General features: G+C 45.4%; 1 protein-coding gene across 1 annotated transcript in view; it reads left to right on the forward strand.

Annotated features, from left to right (window-relative positions):
• The window catches only part of FBXL7 (F-box and leucine rich repeat protein 7), a 263,880-nt gene extending 248,501 nt beyond the window's left edge, over nucleotides 1–15,379 (forward strand). The window contains exons 3-4 of the mRNA XM_040977648.1: nucleotides 9,838–10,449; nucleotides 14,337–15,379. Of these exons, the coding sequence (XP_040833582.1) occupies nucleotides 9,838–10,449; nucleotides 14,337–15,073 (1,349 nt within the window). The 3' untranslated portion in view covers nucleotides 15,074–15,379. The remainder of the gene's footprint in view (nucleotides 1–9,837; nucleotides 10,450–14,336) is intronic.
• Nucleotides 15,380–17,781: the final 2,402 nt, after the last annotated feature.

Raw genomic sequence — 17,781 nt, forward strand, 5'->3', positions numbered from 1 at the left:
TTGGTTAGAACTGGGTCTGTTGCTCAGAAAAGTCACTCCCTGGGAATGGATATAAGGCGTCTCAAGGTTCATAAACTTGGATTGTAGTAGACTCAGAAACATCCCATGCAAAGTGGATGCCAGAGAAGAACAGGTGTCCTGCCCCAGAACCAGAACCCAAAAGGTGCAGGGCGAAAAAGACTCTCAGCAGAAAATTTTTTTGTTTGTTTTGTCAATTTTAAACATAGGCTTTTTAAAGACATTGCATTTTCCACTCAGGATACGGTGCTTATGAAGTGCAGTGTTTTTTGCTTTCCCTGTGCACATGTTCATATTCAAGTATTGAGAATGCCCAGTAATTTACTAGAGCAGCCAAACTTTAAAACTGCCAGAATTCGCTACAAATTTGGGTCATTCTATCTTTTATTGTGTGAACAAGATGCAGCATTGTCACAGACACACAGAAATAAATATTCAATGTAATTTGCCCTTTCATTTGTTCTACTTATTCTTTTCTGTATTTGACAATATAGGAAGAATAAAATGCTGCACTGTGTCAGGGATATTGTTATATTATACTATGTTGCTGTATTTATAAGCTTTGTGCTTTATACATAGTTTTACATTAAAAGAGTTGCAGTTAAGAATTTCCACAACAGGGCCTGGCACAGTAGCCTAACAATAAAGTCCTTACCTTGTACACGCCGGGATCCCATATGGGTGCTGGTTCTAATCCCAGCAGCCTGGCTTCCCATCCAGCTCCCTGCTTATGGCCTAGAAAAGCAGTTGAGGACGGCCCAAAGTCTTGGGACCCTGCACCCACATGGGAGACCCAGAAGAAGCTCCTGGCTCCTGGCTCCTGGCTTCAGATCAGCTCAGGTCCTGCCATTGCAGTCACTTAGGGAGTAAGCCATTATACAGAGGATCTTCCTTTCTATCTCTCCTCCTCTCTGTATATCTGACTTTGCAATTAAAAGAAATAAATCTTTAAAAAAAAATTTCCACAACAGATCACACGTTCATGACTAGGGAGATTTAGAGATTTGTACTGCTTCTGAAAATTCGAATGAATTGTTGATCTTTAGCATAATCATATTTGGGAAAGATCTCTTTTTCTCACTTGAAAGTTGAATTTGTGAGCTAGACTCCTGCTGCCTGCGGGACTTATTTTTGGCTGTGAAGTAAAAATATCTAAGATCCTGGTTGTTTCACTAGGACACAAACTCAATACAACAACATCCACCACCTCTGAAAGATACATGTGATGGAGTTTTGTGACTATTCTTGGGGAAATGACGTGGAAAAATTATCTAATGGTTCAAGATGGCAGACAGTTAAGGCTTCCACTTAAAGTGCAGCTTCAAGGTTAAAAATTGTGGCTGTCCCAGATTTTTCATGGAAATCTGTGTGTTTCTTTTTGTGAAGACCAGACTTGGCCCATTTCCCAAGCTTTGCAAAGCACCCTGAAGGAAGGGGAATTTAAAAATACTGCCACTCCTACACCATCAAGAAAAAACGCTTCCAATTATGAAACTTAATTGTGCAAATCAAGATTGAGAGGAAGAATTCCCATTCTCTCTTAGGTAACTCAACACGAGATGAATATGTCTTAAAATTTGGGGTCAGTGTACTAGCATTATTCCTTCATAATCATTGTCAGTTTTCATGTAGCACTGTTATGAAAAGTGAGCCAGCACTGTAAGTAATCTATAACAGCAGGTGCCATGAAGCAAAAAGCACTGTACATAGAGCTCTGTGATACTGTAGTTGGTATGTGCTGTATTAGATTATTTTTGTTTGTGTAGGTGTCACTTTAAATAACTTCTGAGTAGGGAAGTATTATTCAATGAAGTGTGTATGCTACCTCAGCCTAAATTAAGTGGAGGGACAAAGACCTGAAAATGAGATGTTGATGAATACAGAGATGGTCCAGCTTCTCCCTTCTGAAACATCTGATTCTTGCAGGAAGTTTCTATAATTCTTTCCCAGTGCTACCAAAAGGAAGCTGAAGCCAAGCTCATTCCCTATAGTGCGTTAGTTTGGCGGTTGCTGGGTTCCTGGGTGTAGACTGGCTCAGAGATGAATGAGGACCTGTCTGGCCCTGAAGTGCTCCCAGTCTACTGGGTCAGGAGTCCTGAGCGCAAAGGGCAGTGATGCAGACATGCTTGAATTCAATGGAAAGCCCAGAAGTAGCTAAGTAATTTAGCCTGGCAGGATCCAAGAAGGCTGGACAGGTAAGTGCATATCCTACCAGGGACTTGAGTGATGGCTGAGAATCCACTGGTTAATCTGAGAAACAGATCTGAGCTGGGAGAACCAGATGGGCATGTGCTCTGAGATGCGAGTTTGGGGGGGGAGGGGGGATTCCCGTAATACTGTCAATAAATGGACTTCCTCCTTGGGGGATGGCTATTACAAGGGCTGCCGGCACATGGTGAACATTCAGCTGAAAGGCAAGAACAAAGAGCTTCAAGCTTCCCTAATAGAACATCAAAAAACCAAGTGAGTAAAAACTGCATCAGTTACTGCCTGACCACAGTGGAAGGGAGCAGTCCACAAGGAAGGCACTTGTAGAAAAGTGGTGGTGGGGGCGGGCAACCTTCCTTACCTCCAAAGTGTAATGGCCGGCCGTTTGCATGTGACAAGAGAGAAGCCATAAAGTGTTTCCTTAAGGTAACAAAGTGAAAGGTTTGACAATAAAAAAGAAAATAATAAGCTGAGATTACTCAGATCTCTTTTAATAACTAATCCAGCCTTGAGATTATTAAAAAGAATATGGAAATTCGTTCTTGTTTTGGTGTCACATTCAAACTGCAGAAGTTATGGCCACTGTCTAGATATGGGTGCGGCTATAAAGGAATACACTAAGTCAGGGGTTGAGTTTAAAAATCCTACACTTTCATTGTGCAGTGAAAATGTGGAGCCTAGATGATGGCGTTAGCACAGATTTGCTTTGAAAAACATTTTTTAAAAACACATACTGCAGAGGTTGGCTGTACCACCAAGGAAGCCACTGCTACCTTACAGCAGAACTGAAGTGGTGTGAGCAGAAAGGGTGCCATCTGAAGCAAGTCTTCAGTTGTTGATGAAACTGACTTCATGGAAGAACATGCCCAGCAGAACCTTTAGTCGTAAAAGTACAGGGCAGATGGGCCGAGCATGATGGCTCAGAGGCTAAATTCTCACCTTGCATGCACTAGGATCCTCTGTAGGTGCTAGTTCCCATTGCGGCTGTTCCACTTCCCATCTAGCTCCCTGATTGTAGCCTGAGAAAGCAGTAGATGATGACCCAAAGCTTTGGGATCCTGCACACATATGGGAGACCCAGAAAAAGTTGCTGGCTTCGGATCGGCTCAGCTCCAGCCATTGTGGCCATTTGGGGAATGAATCAGCAAATGAACGATCTTTCTCTCTGCCTCTTTCTCCCAGTAAATCTGCCTTTCCAATAAAAATACATTTTTACAAAAATAAATATGATGATCATTTTTTTAATCTAAGAGTACATGATTTGTACTCTAAGCATTTTATCTTCTACCTGTCTCCAAACATGAAAGATATTCCAAAGGTCTATGGAAAGAAATATTGAGAAATTGATTTGAGAGGGGGCTATTCCAGGAAGACAAGAATCATATGCCCTTAACATTTTCCCATAGCAAAAGGACTGTAAATTTTTTTTTTTTTTGGTCCACGAAGCCCATACTGGACGTTGTATCATGTTTTTTAAAATGCCTCTGCTAATGATAATATCATTTTTGTTAGTCCCTGGCTAAAGAGTATGTGGAGTGTAGAATTATTTCCAGTGTACGAAGGGGAATCTGTGGCCCATGAGGTCTCTGACTTGCCTTAGGTGGCTCAAGCTGTAGAGAAGTAGGAATACAAGTTCATGCCTTCAGTGCTCTTTCCGCCTCAGCAGCTTAGGACATTTGCATTCTACTGTGATGAGCGATGCCGTATCTCCTTACCACCTCTGCCATATCCCTTAGCACTTTTTCTAAGTTCCAGCGGGCATTTGGCACAACAGTAAAGATGCTGCCTGGAATGCCCCATCCCCTATCGAAGTACCCGAGTTCAAGTGCTGCCTCTGCTGACACCCACCCTGTGTGGTAGCAGGTGATGGGCGCTCTGTCCGCCACCCAGAGAGATCTGGTATGATTCCCTCGCTCTTAGGTTGTGGAAGAAAGAAATCCCCAACTCGCTATCTCTTTCTGTCTTCAATAAATTAAAGATGGTAATGAAAACTTAAAGTATTATTTCGAAACCAGACATCTTACGTAGAAAAATCAATATAATTTCGTAAGTGGTGGTTTTTAAATTAAAAAGATAATAAACAGTAAAATCATTATCAAACAGCAGCTGAATAGTACTGTTTGACTAAGATTTCGAACCCAAAACCTTTTGTTTGTTTGTTTTGGTTTGCTTTGCTTTGGTTGGTTTGTTTGTGTTTACTCTACTAAAAAGGAAGAGCAGGAAACACTTGAAGGGATTCTAAACAGCATACACTGCCATAGGACACTATCCCCTTGTCTTACGGAAAAGACAGCCTCTAGTTGAAGTGGCACTGTCAGGAATGCAGCAGCATCATTTCACTAGAAGGGCACCTCTGTTCACTATTTACAGATAAGAAAAAGGAGAGTTCTAAGGCATCATCTGGTCAACCCAACACAAAGCCGTCAGGATTCCGATGAATTGTCATCTCAGATCACAAAGTGTCTTGAAGCCAGCCAATCTCTGCTCAGGTGTGAGTTTTCTGAAAGAATTTTCAAGATGTCCATGTTGCAGGCAAAATTAACTATAGATGCCATTCTGTGCATATCGTTGATTATATTATGGCTTGTAAACTGTTGTGGCTTAAAAACTTCCTTTACAGTGTAAATACTCCCTTCTGGAAGAGCTAAAGACTACCAGAAGCCACACAGGGTTTAGGCCAGGGTTGGGAAACTCGAGTTCAAACATGAAGAGCTGGGCACCGGGCAGGGTCATCTGCCCCTGCCAATGAAGACATCTCATGGCCCTTGTTAGGTTTCCACACAGCAGTTACAACAGGGCCACCCTAGGGGACTGGCCAAGCTGATTTGTTCTGTAACAAGATTCTCAGCCATTCCCTAGTCCTTGGGATTCCCTTTCCTGGTGATATGAACCTTTGTCTTCCGAAGATAACTCCTTCCAGGTGAAATGCAAGATTAACCTTGTCTATCTGCATTTGTATTTGATAAGAATGGATGCCTTAAGTAAGTTCTGGGGTGCTTATATGATTGGAATCACATGAAAAGAAAATATTTTGAAATAAAACAAGAAGATAAAAGAGCACTCAAATTGCATTTTTTTCTCACTAGCTAGGTTTTATCGATCTGTTTTCTTAAGATTAAGTTTAAGCTAAGAAAAGAAACCTTGCTTTTTATGGCAAGAGTTCTTGAGGAGAAAGACAACTTATAATGGAAAGCATCTTGCACAAAAGTTTTGGTAATCAGAGGGGGGATACGCAGAATAGCTTTGTAAATTTTGACTTTGAAAGCCCAGAGTAATGTAAATATGACTTCCTAGAGTGTAAACAGCAGTGGTTTGAAAATAAAAACTTGTACAAAACAAGCGGCTCTCTAGTTCGAAGAAAATGTCTAATAAGCATGTATGTCTGCGATGCTCTGAATATTTTTTGATACTGTAATTACTAAAAATATAAAACTTCCAGGACCTCTGGAACCCTGAGGGGCAAAAAAAAAAAAAAGTTTATAGGATTTTTCCATCTGAAAAAGACAGCTATGCTTTTCCATATTCTTTACACACTAAAAGTAATTTAAGAACGTGAAACTTTATTCCCACACAATTTACATACTTGAAAGCCTTTTTAATTACTAATGGAGCCAAAAGTTCTTAAACTGCAAAGTATCCACTGTCTCTTCATTTTGTCAACACATGAATGTGCCAGGCTAAAAAAAAAGTGCAATTATAATTATTTGACTTAAGGATCATCTTTGTGTCAAATAAAGATTACATGCATTTTGAGAAAACCCAAAAGCTCATTAAAAATATTGTTTCATTGAAAAGTTTTCCACTCTTGGGAGATTCTGTATTTATGACCTTATTGTGGACCTTTGAAAAAAAAATACCTTTTTTTTTTTTTTTTTGACTCTGACAAACTTGCTTTCCCTTTTCCATGCTGGATTTTGTGTGATTTGTGGACATTCTCTGTGTAGAGCCATTTTTGGACATGATCCGCATAGGGCCATTTTCTGTGTCCCTGGAAGATGCCAGTGATTGGAGACAGCAGAGTGTACTGTGCAGCTGCTCGCACGGGGCCGCAGTGTAGACTGTGTGGCCGGGATGTTTGCTCTGTAATCTGCTCAAACAGTAACTTCATTTCTAGACCTGGTCTAGGAGGAGTATTACTATTTATTATGTATTAACTCAGCAATTAATGAATCAGTCATCTCCTTTTGGCCTGTAAATCTATGAACTGAGAATCAGTAACAGCACAGATGACACAATCTTAATATCAAATACAAACAATAGGATCATCCTATTGCGAAAGATTGTTAATATCTCCCTGAAAGGCCACCATTTTGCCTTCATACACTGCGATGTTCTCATCTCTCTCTTCTCTTGGCTCTTACATATTCATAACTGACCACAACATTATATTTGACACAAGTAAAGATTTACCCCTATATCCAGGGTAATCCCGGCCCACTGGCCCACGCCTGTTTCTGACGGGCATTATTAAATGGCTTCTCCTTCAGATCAAGGAGAAGCTCCACGGGCAGGAGGCATTATCCCAAAGCCCTCAGAGCTGCTAACCCGTCCCAGCCGAGAGCCCAAGGCAGCCTTTCTCCTGGCCTGAAATAAGTTGTTCATTTGCTTGGAGAACAGGGACTTGAGAGGCGATTCTCCGAGTACACGTGATAGTCAGGACCGTGAGGGGCAGCCCAGCTGGAAATTTTGAAATCCCTAATTGGATTTCCAAAAAGATCTAGTGCTCTTTCTTACTGGTAACAGAAGAAACATGTACTTATTTCTTATGAGTGATTTAAAATGCAATATGTATACCACCTGATTGAGAAAACTATGTGCCAAGCTGGAATTGCTTTTTCAAAAAATACATGTAGGGGCCTGGCGCGGTGGCGCAGTAGTTGGGGTCCTCGCCTTGCACACCCGGGATCCCATATGGGCGCCGGTTCTATCCCGGCAGCCCCACTTCCCATCCAGCTCCCTGCCTGTGGCCTGGGAAAGCAGTCAAGGACGGCCCAAAGCCTTGGGACCCTGCACCCACGTGGGAGACCCGGAGGAGGCTCCTGGCTTCGGATCGGCATAGCATCGGCCATTGCGCTCACTTGGGGAGTGAATCATCGGACGGAAGATCTTCCTCTCTGTCTCTCCTCTCTGTATATCCGCCTTTCCAGTAAAAATAAAATAAATCTTAAAAAAAATAAAAATATAAAAAATACATGTAAGTATTTCTATGTAATTCGATCCGTTTGTTGTATACCTACTATATACCATTAACCACACCAGGGGCTGTCAGGATACAAATGAAGGAAGGATTAATCCCTGCCCCAAAGGAGCTGTTGGTGTAACGGGAGGTATATTCATTATCTCTTGCCACAGTGATGCTGTGTAACAAGTCACCGCAAAACTCAGTGGATTAAAAGAGTTGGCTATTCCAGCTCAGGCATCCATGTTTCATCCAGGCACTGGTTGAATAAAGCCGGACTAAGCTGAGTCAGGCTCTACACTGCAGTTTGGGAGCAGTTCTGTCTAGGACAGGGGTCTTCACTCACCAGCCAAGCTTCTCGCATGGCAATAGTAGATGGAAAGATCAAATCCAGCGACAACGTTGGCTTTCTTCTAGCATTCACTCCTCAATGCAAGCCACGTGGTCATGCCCCACCAGACTGCGAGTCGTAGTCCGCCTACAGAGAACTGCCATGTTACTTGACAAGAGAGTGAGGGGTGCGGAAGACACACTGCAGAAAAGTGATGCAGTTAATTAGGTCAGGGAAAGAGGAATTGAGAAATGTTTATATGAAAAAGGGTATGGATTTTAAAAGAGAATCGATGTTATCTGAAGAACACCAGCCAGAGTCTTAGAGCAGTTAGCATGTGCACTCTGCCGAGAAAGGGATTTGTGTTGCAGCAAGAAAACTTGGGACAGGGAGCATGGTGATATGCCAGAGATGCTCCATAAAACAGGTGTATACCCTTCTCGCTCTTTTGTAGAATAAGTAAAGAACTAAATTTAAAAAGAAAGGAAGGGCCCAGTGCGATAGCCTAATAGCTATAACACCTCGCCTTGCACGCACCTGGATCCTATATGGGCCCCTGTTCATGTCGCAGCTGCTCTACCTTCCATCCAGCTCCCTGCTTGTGCCCTGGGAAAGCACTCGAGAATGACCCAAAGCCTTGGAACCCTGCATTCACATGAGAGACCCGGAAGAAGCTCCTGGCTCCTGACTTTGGATAGGCTCAGCACCAGCAGGTGTAGCCACTTGGGGAGTAAATCAGGGGACGGAAGAACTTCCTCTGTGTCTCTCCCTCTCTGTATATCTGACTTCCCAACAAAAATAAATAATTTTGTTTAAAAAGAAAAGAAAACCAGCAATGGGAAAATCTGTAATAAAATGGCAAATGCGTCCTCAGCACACGTGTGTTCATTTTCTGTGAGCCCAGTGCTGTAGCTTAGCTCCTACAGCTGTGTGGAGCGAACCAGCACACATCTCTCCTTTCCTCTGTACGTCTGGTTTTCCAATAAAAAAATCAATAAATCTTAAAAAAAAAAAAAACTGGAAATGACTTAGAAATTGTCAGTTCAAGTCACTTCTTTTAGAAATGAAAAAAATCTGTATTTTGGATGCATTTTCTGTGTCTTTCTCTTCGTATATATAAAATCTATAAATATACTTGACTATTTATAGAGCAAGTTTATCTATGAAAGTAAATAGATTATTCTCAAATAGATCTATGTATGTATGTAAAAATCTTCATAGATGATATGTAAATATATTTCAAAGGAGAGTGAATTATTTCTCATGTATTAAGATGGGGAGGGAATGGGCACGCTTCTTGAGTATCATAAAGAAACCTTGATCTTTTATAAACTGAAACGCTGCTGCTGGCCTCTGCCAAGTGATCGTCCTGATTCCAAAGGCCGGGTAAGATTCGTGATACCAAGATGGGGCAGAGATTGTTAATAAGACAGTCAAGACCTGGAACTACCTCCTGAAGAACCTGGGGTGACAGAGGGAGTGGGGTGCTCCCCTAACCTGAAGTCAGGGATCTGGGGGTGGGGCTGGGAAGGGCAAAGGACATCGCAGTAAGTGTGGCGGGCACCCACGCGCAAGGTTTCTTTCTGGAGAAACTCCATTGGTAAACAAGCCGACCCCGTCGTGTTAAGAGTTGCAAGCCCTTGGTTTCTGTAATCGACATGGAGGAGGCTTCTCCCCGGAACAGAAACAATGAAACTTGGAAGCTGTGATGTACACTGGTAATGTAGACTGGAGGTCGCCACGCAGTGGCTTTCCTACGACCGTGTGCTGAAGCAGCCAGGCCAAGCATTCACTCGCCGTTTGCGCAGTGCCTGCCCCCACCACAGCCGGTGGGGCTCACTGCAGAGCAGATAAAACCCACTGGTCTGCAAAGCTTCGGGCAGCCGATATGTGGTCACCTGCCGGACGTTTTGCCCACCCTGGCAGGGGGTTTCGAGGAATGGGTGACGTTTGCGTGTGCGCCCGCGTGTGGGGAGGACCTCAGCAGGAGTCTGAATCCTTCGAATGAGAGTTCTGTGCCCTGTGAGGGTCCTCTCACTCCTTCCGTCCTGGGGTCCTGCCAGGGTCACCACTCTAACGCTTGTTCTCTGTCCTTTGCCAGACTCCGACCTGAGCATGCGCACCCTGAGCACGCCCAGCCCAGCCCTGATCTGTCCCCCGACTCTGCCAGGATTTCAGAATGGAAGAGGCTCGTCCACGTCCTCCTCCTCCGTCACCGGGGAGACGGTGGCCATGGTCCACTCCCCGCCACCGACCCGCCTCACGCACCCGCTCATCCGGCTGGCGTCGCGGCCGCAGAAAGAGCAGGCCAGCATCGACCGGCTCCCCGACCAGTGCATGGTGCTGGTGTTCTCCTTCCTGCCCACCAACCAGCTGTGCCGCTGTGCGCGCGTGTGCCGCCGCTGGTACAACCTGGCCTGGGACCCACGCCTCTGGAGGACTATCCGCCTGACGGGTGAGACCATCCACGTGGACCGCGCCCTCAAAGTGCTGACCCGCAGGCTCTGCCAGGACACGCCCAACGTCTGCCTCATGCTGGAGACCGTGACCGTGAGCGGCTGCAAGCGGCTCACAGATCGCGGCCTTTACACCATCGCTCAGTGCTGCCCCGAACTGAGGCGCCTCGAAGTCTCAGGCTGTTACAACATCTCCAACGAAGCAGTCTTCGACGTGGTGTCCCTCTGCCCCAATCTGGAGCACCTGGACGTGTCAGGTAAAAAGGAAGTCACCCCAGCAGCGGCCCTCCCCAGTGCACCATCCCAAAGCAGTTAGCAGTGTAGCCACCTGGAGGGTCCCTTTCTTGCAGGTTATAGGCGAGACGGGGCAGTCGTCAGATACGACCCGGCATCCGTATGGGATTCCTGGTGATGCAAGGCGAAGATCTAGCCATTAGGCTCTTGCACACACACAGTAATAATATTAATAGTAATGATGATGATGAAATGCAAGGAACTAGGTCCTTTACCTTCCAGGAGCCCACACATTTTATAAACACCTCATTTTCTTTTGTTTCTTCAGATTAGAAAGTGATTCATGTCTGGGCTTTTACCAAGGGCTCTCAGTTACTGTGCCCTGTCTTTTTTGGAACTCAGGAATCCAGAAACCAGTTTTGCTGTTTGGAATGGAAACGGTCAGGCTCCCAGCCTCAGTAATCTCGCTTGAGAAGCAGCATTAAGCCTTGGTGACTGTCCTCTAGGCCCACCTGACGAATTCATAGCTTGCAGTGTGTTTGTGTCGTGTACCTTTCAGCCACCCAAGGGTCTGTATACACAGAGACTAACCCTGGTGGGTCTGTGGCTTGAAAAGTCAGAGCACAGAATCCTAGACTCGGGCAAATGCATCAGAAGGACAGCAGTCCGTAGGGTGGACTTTCAGCAGCCGCCAGTTCTCAGGCAGCGCAGGTGCTGGCCCAGGAGAAGGCGCCAGACTTGATGTCATGCTCCTTGCTCTGAGCACGGTTGCCTTCCCAGTGCCAGTAAACTTGACTTTGAAAGACTGAAGGGATGACTGGTATGGAACGTCATTTTTCCCAGAGGGAAAACACTACCTATCCCATTGCAGTTGAAAACTATGTGTTCAAATAATTCAAAGTCACCACAACTAACTGTATATAGCCTTTTTAAAAAATCATTGATCGCCTATTATGCATGTTTTATTAGCACTGTTTTTAGACATCAGTGAGATACCTTGCAACCAATCCACTTTCAAAATATCAAGTGTGATTGATTTTTTAAAAAGATTTATTTTTATTTGAAAGTCAGAATTACAAAGAGACAGAGAGAGAGAGAGAGAGAGAAAATAAGAGCTTCCATCAGCTGGTTCATTCCTCAAATAACCACAGTGTCTGAAGCAGCGCCAGTCTGAAGCCAAGAGCTTCTTCTGGATCTCCCACGTGGGTGCAGGGACTTGAGTGCTTGGGCCATCCTCCACTGCTCTCCCAGGCACATTAGCAGGGAGCTGGATCAGAATTGGGGCAGCTGAGACTTGACAGGCCTCCTATGGGATACTGATGCCACAGGCAGGGGCCTAACTGGCTATGCCACACCACCAGCCCCACCGAGTGTCATCACTTTACTGAAGTAGCAGCAGGCAGATCCTCTCCACCTGGAGGACCTGGGTGGCACCCTTGTTTTTCTCCCTGAGCGTTTGGGCCCAACCATCAGAATCCTGGCCTGCTGGTTCTTCTTTCCCAGGACCTTGAGTCCATCCTCTCAGTCTTCTTCACAAGCCGTGCTGCTCAAAGTCACGTCACCTACCTCCTCAGGGAACTTTTCAGACTGCCAGCCACTTTCCCGTATGGAATCCCGAGTTCCTGCCCACACCCACAGGAACGATTCAGGCTCTCAGCCAGGCACGCAGGGCCCCTTTTGAGATAACCCTTCCAGGCTCAGATCTCACCCCTGTGCTGTGGGTTTGCTATGGAACCACCTGTGTCTGCCTGAACACATCACATCCCCGCGTGCAGTGGTGTGTGGGTGCCTCTCTGGTGTGCATGCCACTCCCTCTTTCGTGTTTGGCCCACCCAAGCAATTCTTTTAACCATCTTATTGTTCAGGTGCCTAGGTATGCTTTCCTTGTCTCCCTCCTAGTGGACTGAGGGACTCCTCGCAGGAGTTTGGGGTGGGGTGGGAATCTGCCTATGAATGTGTAGATAGAGTGTCACTGGCCTTTGTAATTAAATGCTTGTATATTTTCAAATTCCTTTCTCTTGACTCATTATGAGCATCATATTTTTTCTCGTGTTTATTTACTCAGGAGAAACTTTATTTTTAATTTTTCGTGTTTTTATCTTTATTTTATTCGAAAGCCCAAGAGACGGAGGCCTTTCATCTGCTGATTCACTTCCCGGGTGCCCACACAGCCAGGGACCCTGAGGGTCTCCAGCTGGGTTCAAGCAGTGTAGCTGGGACTCAAGACAGATGCTGCACTATAGCGGCAACTGTCCAAAGAGGCGATCTAACCAGTATGTCAAATGCCCACTTTCTCTCTCTCTCCCTCTCTCTCTCTTCCCCTTTCTCTCTCTCTCTCTCACTGTGTCCTCTCTCCTTATTTCTCTCTGATATGTATACCTACTTATATTAAGTGGAGAATAAATAGGATGATTTCTAGTGTTCTATCCATTTTATAATATATGTAGGAGGAAACCACTGCCCACTGGTGTAACTAAACATAAATATTGCCAAATGAGTCATGAACCACCAATTAGGGCAAAAGTTAAAATTAAAAAAAAAAAAAGATTGATCTAAAGTAATACAAGCATATCAAAATAATTTACCAAATCTGTGATAAAAGAACTGTTTTATTCAATCTGTACCTCAGTTTCAAAAATAAGATATAAATTTTCCTAGACCAAGTGTTGTATCTTTCCTGGAATGCTGGAGATGTCATGAGGTGTTAAAAAACAATGCAAGTGACTGGATCCATGAGTTAAGGAACAAGGCCTGTCACTTGAACTTGTAACTCCATGCCTTCACCCACACTGCAAAAGGAGAAACAACTACAGCAGCGTAAGAAACAGAACAGGCAGAATGCTGGTCAGGCTAGTGGCAACACACATAGCAAATGAAGATTTCAGCACCGAACTTGAGGAGACCGAGCCGCCTTCCGCAAAATCACGGAGACCACATTTCACAGCACGAGCAGCTCCTGGGAGTCTCTTTCCCCGAATCGCACTGCCATGCCTCACCTCTTCGTCAAATTCTTTAACTTGGTAGCACGTGACTTTACAACCTTATTATTCCCAGACCTGAGTTTCCTAAGTTTCTGAGCCACCTGCCAGATGGGAAGAATCTCCAGCTGCACTGGTGGGCAGCTGCTCAGAGCTTCAGAGAACGCATTGACCAGGCAATGTGCAGAGGCTCTGAAGTAAGGCATCTGGCATTAGAACTGCCTGGAAGATTCAGGACAAGCCAAGAGAAAGTGGGAAATAGATATACAGTCTGCATGGTGGAGTGAAATTATGTGTATCTATATTCTACCGCAGAAATCACATAGCATGTATGTATCAAATAGTATGTTTACACATATAACACATACATGTATTATAATTCTGTAATCAAAGCCAATGGATACCTGTTTATTTGAATACTGTAAATACGCTACACATTCTTATAAAGAAATACATACTGAACCAATGTATTCCATCAAATATTCCACATATTACATATCATTCAAGTATATAACATCTATGTATGATACATAGTAGAGATGAAATTTATCCACACACATTTTTAGGAGATTAGAAACAATGTGTTGTCTTGTTTCTTCACCTCTACCTTGCAGGGAGCAAACTCTATTCCCAGTTTAAGACAAAGAGCTCTCAGAAGGAGTGATTTGCCCCAAGTTAGCAAACTAACAGTAGATCAGGAATTGGAACCTTCATCCTTGTTATTATGGAGCTTGTGAATTCCCTTAATCCTAATGACATGAACAGGGGGGAACCAATTGCTGGTCTTCCTCTCTGTAGTGGGTCAAGGCTTTAGGTGGGGGAGGGGAGGTGTCCCCAAGTTTGGGGGGGGAGGGGTGTGACTCAGCCGCAATGTCCCTAGCCTTCTGGTTTTCTCCAGCTGCTCTGAGCATGTGTCCCCTCTCTTTGCACAGGGTGCTCCAAGGTGACCTGCATCAGCTTGACGCGGGAGGCCTCCATTAAACTGTCCCCCTTGCATGGTAAACAGATTTCCATTCGCTACCTGGACATGACGGACTGCTTCGTGCTGGAGGATGAGGGCCTGCACACCATCGCTGCGCACTGCACGCAGCTTACGCACCTGTACCTGCGCCGCTGCGTGCGCCTCACCGACGAGGGGCTCCGCTACCTGGTGATCTACTGCACCTCCATAAAGGAGCTGAGCGTCAGTGACTGCCGCTTCGTCAGCGACTTCGGTCTGCGGGAGATCGCCAAGCTGGAGTCCCGCCTGCGGTACCTCAGCATCGCCCACTGTGGTCGGGTCACCGACGTGGGCATCCGCTACGTGGCCAAGTACTGCAGCAAGTTGCGCTACCTCAATGCGAGGGGCTGCGAGGGCATCACGGACCACGGCGTGGAGTACCTAGCCAAGAACTGCACGAAACTCAAGTCTCTGGACATCGGCAAATGCCCTTTGGTCTCCGACACGGGCCTGGAATGTCTGGCCCTGAACTGCTTCAACCTCAAGCGGCTCAGCCTCAAGTCCTGCGAGAGCATCACTGGCCAGGGCTTGCAGATCGTGGCCGCCAACTGCTTTGACCTCCAGATGCTCAACGTCCAGGACTGCGAGGTGTCCGTGGAGGCCCTGCGGTTTGTCAAACGCCACTGCAAGCGCTGTGTCATTGAGCACACCAACCCTGCCTTTTTCTGAAGGGACAGCTTCCTTCTCATGTTCTGTTCATTCCAATGTGACCCCCAGCAAAATGTTTGTGAAAAGCAGCCTGTGTAAGTTCCAACACCACTGGAAACACTCTTCCAGGAAGGCACTTAGCAATCTGTGTTTCCCACTTTCTCACGGGTATCAGAGGTCCCCCAAAGAAAAAAGCTTGGGAGAGGGAGACAGATTTCGGTTACAGCCAACAGTGTTTTGAGTCAGATCAACTTTCAGGTAGTGTCTGTTGTCATCAACAATACATCTTGGCAGGCCAACCGCAGGGTCTTTGGGAATACCCCTTACCCCTTTCCCCTCTCCTCCACCAAGTTCCACATTCCTCCCTCCCGCTACCTCCCTCCAACAGCAGCACAGCCAAGTATGAAAGCCTATGGCCCTTCAGATCTTCTCTTGTAACAGCTTGATTGGCCTAATGACACCCACACCCTTCAAAATCACACAGGAAATTCTGGATAAAGAGATGCCATAGCATTAAGCTCTTGCCAAACCTTTTTCCAAAGCCCACCGTCATCGGAGAATCAGAGACCTGTCTTCCTCCCCAGGCTCAGCTGCTGGGTTGATATGCAGACTCAGGCAAAACACTCCACCTCTCTGGCATCTAGCACTGAACCCGAGTTCATCTAGATGGAGGGTTAGCCCATGCCCGTTACAAAGCCCAGAGAACATAGAGCCCAGTAAAGAGAAATACCGTGATGTGGAGCACACAGGCCATCTGCCTTTCTCCAGCCGGATGGTTCTGTTGCAGAGGTGACAGAGGCGCTAGGAGATTCCGCAGGACCAAAGCCATCACACTGAGTTCCTGCGGATCCTTGTGTGTCTCTGAGCCGCCCTGGGTGGCTGCTGGGCTGAGCACTGCACCCCTCTCACAGTGTGCTCCACACTGTGGTTTCTATGTACAGGGATTTCAGAATCATCTTAGCAATGCCGGAATTCCTCCGATCCCCCATCAAGTTAATTTTCCCTGAATATTTTCAAATAGGAGAAAAGACTCTTAAAATTGTTAGTTAACAAGAGAGGCACCAGGGAACGCATGTCGTCCAGAGTTCTTCCAACCACTGGAAATGCACACGTGGCAGGCATCAGAAACAGCTGCCCTGCAGTTCCCAGGGACAGACGCCTTCCTTCTTTGTCATTCAGATTGCAGTTCCACTTTCTCATTTGTTTGTTTCTTTATGCATCTAGACTTTATCCCATGAGGCCTATTGGGGTTAAGTTTTATTTAACTGTGCCACCTGCCACCTTGTGTGCCTCCCCCCCATGGCTGAATGCGAAACAGGTTTCGGGTGTAAGTGACATTCCCCTAGAAGTGTCAAATGGCTGTGAGACCTGACTGCTAGTCCACCAACCGAGCCTTTGAAAGAGAACTTTAATATCATTACAAAGTACAAATGGTAAGTGGATGGCATTCTAAATGAATCTATCTGGATAGAAATCTCTTGGATAACCTCATTTATGAAACCAGGTGCCCAGAAGAAACTCTATTGCTAGTTTTTGTGAAATTCAGTTGTCTTAAGAAATATATGACCTTCTCCAAATTCTTCTCCGTCCATGTCCCTCTCTCCTTCAGAGTTCCCCTATCCCATCCCCAAACCCCTGCATCTTCATGCAAGCACAGGATATCCATTACAGACCAAACAGTCACTGCTCAACAACTGCACTTCCACTGTAGCTCCCATGGACCACTGTCATCCGAGTGATCAGGAGAACCAGGCTGATGAGGTGGCATCTCTCCTGAGGATTCTTTCATACATTATGTGAAAAGCACAGTCTCCTATCAATCTCACCGTCAACTTGGATATGCAGTCAGACTGTGCCAGGGAGTAAGCCAAATTGTTTGATTGGTGAGGAACAGCATCTAGTGAGGACCACAAAGCTTAGGCCCACAAAAGAGGTGGAAGGTGGCACTCTGCTCTGTGTCTGCGGATCCTATGCAAAGTTTCAGAATCTGAGGTTCACAAAGGACCATCCTCAGCCCTCCATGCTGAGGTCACCCAAGTGAGCCAATTTAGTCCTTCCAGAAGATTCCAAATGGCTCCTTGAGCCATTCTGAGTATGGAGTGCCAACACTTGACCATATCACCTAAACAGTCTTCCAACAATGAGACAAAGCTGATTATTTTTTCACACTGATTACCCAGCACATCTCATCTTTCTGTACTGTCTTTCCCCGAGTCTCCTTGTCATCTATTCTACTCTCCTTTGGGGTCTGAATCTGTAACAGAGGTTACTGGGAAACAGTTCAGCAGAATTGTAGAGACCAAGCAAAAAGGGCCTCTCTAGGAAAATGATCTGTTTTGAAACATTGCTTCCTTCCTGGCTCTGCTGAATTGACTGCTCATCGTTGTTGTAATTCTAATGTGCAAATCACTGCGTGCTGTATGACTCTAGAAAGCCTTAATTTACTACCACCAAGAAATAAAGCAATATGTTGGTAATCAGGCCCAGCTTCATTTATTATACCCTTGCCAGAGGAGAGTGATGCACACAAAAAAACATTCAAAAGTGAACAGGAAACTTGTTTTATGTTAAAAGATGGAGAAATCTGGGTCTCTGGCCACTCTCTGCTCTGTGGCCCCTTTAAAGTAGCATGCATGGTTTGTCATATGCCTTGGGCCAATGACCTTGGCTTAATATTGCCAGATAGGTGAAAAATAAAAAGACACATTACCGTCACAGTAGAGTTAAGG

Source organism: Ochotona curzoniae, unplaced genomic scaffold (assembly GCF_017591425.1).
Source record: "Ochotona curzoniae isolate NIBS_2020 unplaced genomic scaffold, NIBS_Ocur_1.0 contig_2754, whole genome shotgun sequence".
NCBI classification, from domain to species: Eukaryota; Metazoa; Chordata; class Mammalia; order Lagomorpha; family Ochotonidae; genus Ochotona; species Ochotona curzoniae.